At 39.5% G+C, this 5,979-nt stretch overlaps 1 protein-coding gene across 2 annotated transcripts in view; it reads left to right on the top strand.

Annotated features, from left to right (window-relative positions):
• gpm6bb (glycoprotein M6Bb) overlaps window positions 1-5,044 on the top strand; it is a 32,016-nt gene extending 26,972 nt beyond the window's left edge. For both annotated transcript variants that reach the window (XM_008328559.3, XM_025063541.1), the window contains exons 6-7: window positions 3,391-3,456; window positions 3,799-5,044. In XM_008328559.3, coding sequence (XP_008326781.1) covers window positions 3,391-3,456; window positions 3,799-3,879 — 147 coding nt within the window. In that variant the 3' untranslated portion in view covers window positions 3,880-5,044. The remainder of the gene's footprint in view (window positions 1-3,390; window positions 3,457-3,798) is intronic.
• The last annotated feature ends 935 nt before the right edge of the window (window positions 5,045-5,979 follow it).

Genomic DNA, 5,979 nt, shown 5'->3' with positions numbered 1-5,979 from the left:
GTGATTTTTCTTTTTTTTAGCCACTTTCATCTGTCTGCACTGCTTCCTGTAGACTTTTTTTATAATTGTCTTTTTGGTCTGGGATAAAACTAAAACCTGATGTTGTATGGATGGAGAATGGCACGATGGAAACAGTAATATATATGTTGTCATTGCCTGTTGCATCAACAAAACACTTTCACTTATGTTTTAGCTCTTAAAGTTATTTTGAAGTTTTGTTTTTTGTTTTTTTTCATCAAGTTGAACCACTGTTCTTCTTTCCGTTTTCCACAGGTTGCTTTGAGTGCTGCATCAAATGCTTAGGGGGGGTGCCATATGCATCGCTCGTGGCTACAATCCTCTGCTTTTCTGGTGTTGCCCTGTTCTGCGGATGTGGCCACGTGGCTCTCACCGGAACTGTGACCATCCTGGAAACTCACTTCTCCAAAGTCACCAGCGATCACGCCATGCTGACTGATGTGTAAGTAACCTGGAACAGCACTGCACTGCATCATGAAATGATCTGGTGTCTGAAGTTCAAAATGTTGTGTCTTTTATGTCAAAGTAATGGAAAATGTAGCCTTTAAAAAAATAGGTTGAATCTCGGGGGTTTATTGGAGTTTATTAAAGGTGACTTTATGTGGGCTATTTTTAGCGTTGAGTGTCTGCTACGATCACGTTATCCTTAGGATCAGTCCTAATATGGAGATTTTTTTTGTTGCAGTGCATCCATTAATCCTGACAATAAAAAACAGAATTGACAAGAGACAGGAATGTGCACGTGTTTGATGTTAGTGTAGACTCAGAGTGCACTGTTTAATGTTACAGGCACAGTTGGTCTCAGAGTGGACCGTTCCCATAAGTACATCACCTCTCGTCTCCACATTTGGTCTTCTTAGCTTCTCCACTCAGACTCTCTTGATCATAACCATCTGTTGATTGTTAATCAGCCAAAGCAGGTTAGAGATATTTAACAATAACACCAATGTCTGCAGCAGATAACGGAGTGAAACGCAGTTTATCTACCAGACATTTATTGTGGACATCTCTCCAGGCATAGCTGGGTTTTTTTTTTTTTTAATGTATCAAACCATGATGTGGTCTCACTGTCGGAACCTACCGCAGCCTCGGTGGTACCACTTACAGTACATCCACCTCTGGCCTTGTGTCTGAACAGAATACAGCTGATGCAGTATGTCATCTACGGGATCGCTTCATTTTTCTTCCTGTATGGGATCATTCTGCTGGCCGAGGGCTTCTACACCACCAGTGCAGTGAAGGAACTGCACAGCGAGTTCAAGACCACCATCTGTGGACGCTGCATCAGTGGAATGGTACGTCCACACAGCAGCCTCCTGACTGCAACTCAGGCCTGTCTGATTTGTATTCAAATGAAGTAGATGTAGACATCAATCCCAGTTTTGGTTTATTGTTCAATGACTTAAATCTAATTCTGTACCAAAAACTTGTTTCCTCAGTTTGTGTTCCTCACATACATTCTGGGCGTGGCCTGGCTCGGTGTGTTTGGTTTCTCGGCCGTACCGGTCTTCCTCTTTTACAACATGTGGTCGACCTGCAACGCCATGAAGTCTCCCGTGGCCAACCTCACCAACATCGACTCCATCTGCGTGGACGTTCGTCAGTATGGTGAGCATTAGCATTAGCATTAGCTTTATGCTCTGGGGAATGTATAGTTTGGCATCGGAGAAACAATAATTACTCTCGCGTCTCATGTCGAGGCTTGGCCCAGTCTGTGGGCTTTGTTGTGATTGGCCAGTGAGCCATGCTTTCATGTAGACCACAATAAGTGGTGTAGAAGAATTGCTGATGGAGAGATAGACGGCTAATAAAAGTGTAGCGGTTGAGACATTTGTTGGCGGTCATACTGGTATGAATGTTGTTGAAAGTTTACGACGTTTTGTGCCGTGCCACTGTGTGGGCGTGCAGTATTATGTGTACATTGTACTTTTTTACACAAGTTAATTAAGTAACTCTATAAAATGTGTCTGTATAGCTGTATGGAACCATTTAAATCTGCTGCTGTTCTATAAGGTCCCACCCATAAAACAGCCCATTGTTGTCGTCCAGTCTGACATCACCAGCTCTGAGAACTAAATTAACAATAAAAACAAAAATCCAGTAAAAACCAGAGCCACGTAAAATCTTCGTTTGCAATTAGTATATAAAACATCTGCACAACATAAAAAATGAAAATCATATTTCCCATATAGACCCATATTTGGTCTGTGTGCCGTAGATTGAGACACTCTGCCTTGATGTAATTTATTTTTCACATGATCATTCCTGACTGAACAAAGACTTGTTTTTTTTCCTGCCGTATCCAATCTCACTGTGAATGTAAGCTTTTGCTGACATCTGAAATGTCAGGTCACTGAATGAGAATAATGAAACCAAGTTATGACCTTTTTTCTCAGTCGACCTTGTCATTTGGGATGACTTTAAAGTTGCAGTCTCTGTGCAGAGCATGGAGTTGCAGCTGTAACTGGGTAAATGTCAGGACGAATACTGCTACAACAGCTGAACCTGATTGGATGTGAGACGTGCATTCACTAATCTTTAGCCTTGGTTTATGTTTGGTCGTACAAAAACAAATATACTCTTCATTTTCCGTCAATATTAGTAGACTGTGGATCCATTGACAAAGATTTCAGTTAAAATATTTAGCTAATATAAGAGAAAAATATTTATTTGATTCATTTCAAACACCCAGATATGTGCAGATGATGCTGTTGACCTCGCAGACTTGTTCCATTCATAGTCTTCAGGTTTGAAATATTAACGGCTCAGGAATTCCAATGTACTGTATCTCTCTGAATTCCATGCCTACAGGAATCATTCCCTGGAATGCCACACCAGGCAAGGCTTGTGGATCCACACTCGGTGACATCTGCAACACCAGTGAGGTGAGAAGATTTTTTTTTTACCTTAAATTGACCTCATAGGACGGGGTGTCAAACATATGGCACGGGGACCAAAACTGGCCCGCTAGGTGTTCAATTTAGCTGGCCTTATGGATTTTGAAAATTATAAAAAATACACAAACACTTCATGTTAAGGATATTTTTTTGTAAAATTATATTCAATAAAATATGAATAAATAACATATTTATACTATACTTGTATTTGTTTGTATGAGAACAAAGGGGTAAAAACATGGACTTGTATGTATAGTATGTATGTATATTGTATGTATAGTTCATCATGTTAAGATTGTAGATCTAATCAGGTTGTATGTGGCCGGTGAACCAACATCAGTTTGACACCCCGGTCATAGGAGAACATAGGATCAATAACTTATAATTAGGATTCAAAGGGAGGGAAACAGGACGAGTGGCTGTTGTTTAAAAAAACAGAAAAGTAAAAAGATGAATCCTGTTTGTCCTGTTGCAGTTCTACCTGTCCTATCATCTGTACATTGTGGCCTGCGCTGGGGCAGGAGCCACTGTTATCGCTCTGGTAAGTTTCCCATCAGTCCCTTCTTCTGTTAACTCGTCTCTGCATGGTTTGTATCCACAGTTTGTGACTTGTTGTCCCCCCTTTTTTCCATTCCATTATGGTTTGAGTAACCACTGACAGTATAACACGGGCTTCTCTTCAGCTACAGTTCCATTTGCTGCTTATCATGTGCACGGCACTGTTGAGTTATCAGAGCAGATGACAGTTGAAACTGTGTTGACCGTCACTTGTGTTGACTTTTTTTTTTGTTTTACTTTTTTCGGTAAATGACACACAATGCTAGTGACGAAGAGGTCAAGAGGGCATGTTTTTCTCACAAACTTTTCTGTTCTCTTCCACCAGCTGATCTACATGATGGCTACCACTTATAACTTTGCTGTTTTGAAGTTTAAGAGTCGAGAAGACTGCTGCACTAAGTTTTAAACCTTTTCAGCTCGTACACCGCAACCGAGGCTGTACAGACGTAGACACACACAGCTGCCACTGACAACTAAAAAAAAACAACAAAAAAAGGTTGACAATAGGACAAACTCTCTCTTAGTGTTCACATAAACATGTAAATAGCTGATACGTTTCCTGTAGCATTTTAGTCTGCCGTGATTTAGTTTGGCAGCGGACGTCGTATGAGGACGGTTGGTTTGTTCTGCTTTCCTTGGCACTGACCTACAGAACTACAGTATGTCACAGTTTCTGTGTAGAAATACATGGAACAAATACAAAAAACACACTAGTGTTATTTATGCTCCCCATGTGATTCCCTACCTGCACTAATGCAGCGACTGCATGAGTGTTAAAAAAAACAAAACAAAAACAATATTCCGCATGCAGTATTTCAGTATTATCAAGAATAAGTATTAGTTTAATGATGTCGAAATGGGAAGTATTTGTGCAGGTCTGAATGGTTTACTTAGACTGGGCTGAGCATTTAATGACAGATATACAGTATTAATGGTGTTTACAGAGTATATCGTGGAAAACTGATCAAGTAGAAGTTTTGGTAAAATGGGATACAACTCGCACGTTTGTTGAAGGGGTAGCAGCAGTGGTAGAGTTTGAGTGGTGACGTGTCCTGGCCATTTATTTCTGTGGTTTATTTGCCTTAAATTTAAAAACCATGAAACCACTAAGACAAAACCATCAGTGTTATATCTTTTGTCACAGGCTAGATTAATTAAAATGTTTAAAAAAATCACTCCTAAAAAAAAAAAGAGACTTTTCTCCACTGTGTTTTAATGCAAAAAGGTAATATGATATGACCACTTGTTTACTGTTGATTTCAAAATAATGGGTTTTTTTTGTTTGTTTGTTTTTTTTCCAATGAAAGCTGATGCTAGTTTAGCCTGATTAAGTTGATGGTGTTTTTACACACACACATATATATATATACATTTTTCTTTTATTCTCTCTCCAAGTGCCATTAAAGAGCCATTTTTTTTATCTTAACACTGAGCCTGCATGCTTACAATTTCCAGATTCTTTGTTCTGTTTAGAGTTACTTATACTTTATCATATATTTCATTTTCTCCTAAGGTTTTGAAGACTGTAGCTTTTACATGATATATAAATAAACAATCTTTGTTTACAAAAATATCATCACTTTGTCCATTTCTTAACTAATCTTATAAACAAAAAAATTGTATTTGGGGAAACCGAAAAGAGAGGTGAACTAAAAGGCAGGGCTCAACATTCCACGCTTTGGACTAACCTCTAACAGCGGTTGCATGAACTGTACAACTGTCGGCTGTTCTTGTCCTTTGCTTTCAATCATGCTGCAAAAGTTTAATTCTTGTAGAACTGTACATAGTTAATCTGGTCGTAACGGCAGTCGTAGTGAAGGAATTAACAGATATGATCATAGATCGTACAACAGGAGTGGACCTGGCCGTCTGGTCACAGGCAATAGTTGCAAAGGGAAGAACGAAAAGACTTGAAAAGCTCTGCTGGTTTAAGTAGTAACTCCATATTAGTGTAAGTCCATTTTTTATTATCTTTTTGCCCTTCAGTATGTCTGACAAGTCTTAGTCTTCTGATGGCATTGCTTGTCAGTTGTAGAGGACCATTAGGAATTCAACAGCCCACTTTCCGTGTTGTCTTCATTGCTGTTCGCTGCGGCTAACTTCATGTAAAAGCAGTTAGCTTCCTGGTTTTCAAATAATTAAATTAGCATTTTAGCTTTAGTCTTTAACCTCATCTAGTCTAAAAATACATATGGAGTTACTTCTTAAACAGTTACCACGTCGTTCAAGGTCCTGATCCGTGTCTGGCCACAGCTGTGTTCATTCCTTACATACGATCTATGGTCATGTTGCAGTAATAGTTAACTATTTACCTAGTGATGTCTGTGCTCTAGTTCTGTTTGAACAGATCTTAACTTTGTGTACGTACTGTAGCTCTGACTCCTGTAGCTTGCTTTGCTTCTCTGACATGCTCACCGGCCATCCACCTCACCTTCTCTTCCAGATCCACTTCCTCATGATTCTCTCAGCAAACTGGGCCTACCTTAAGGATGCCAGTCACATGCAT

The sequence above is a fragment of the Cynoglossus semilaevis genome, chromosome 16, assembly GCF_000523025.1.
Source record: "Cynoglossus semilaevis isolate Cse_v1.0 chromosome 16, Cse_v1.0, whole genome shotgun sequence".
NCBI lineage: Eukaryota > Metazoa > Chordata > Actinopteri > Pleuronectiformes > Cynoglossidae > Cynoglossus > Cynoglossus semilaevis.
The sequence above is the reverse complement of the archived record's forward strand: the minus strand, read 5'-3'. Positions and strand labels throughout refer to the sequence as shown.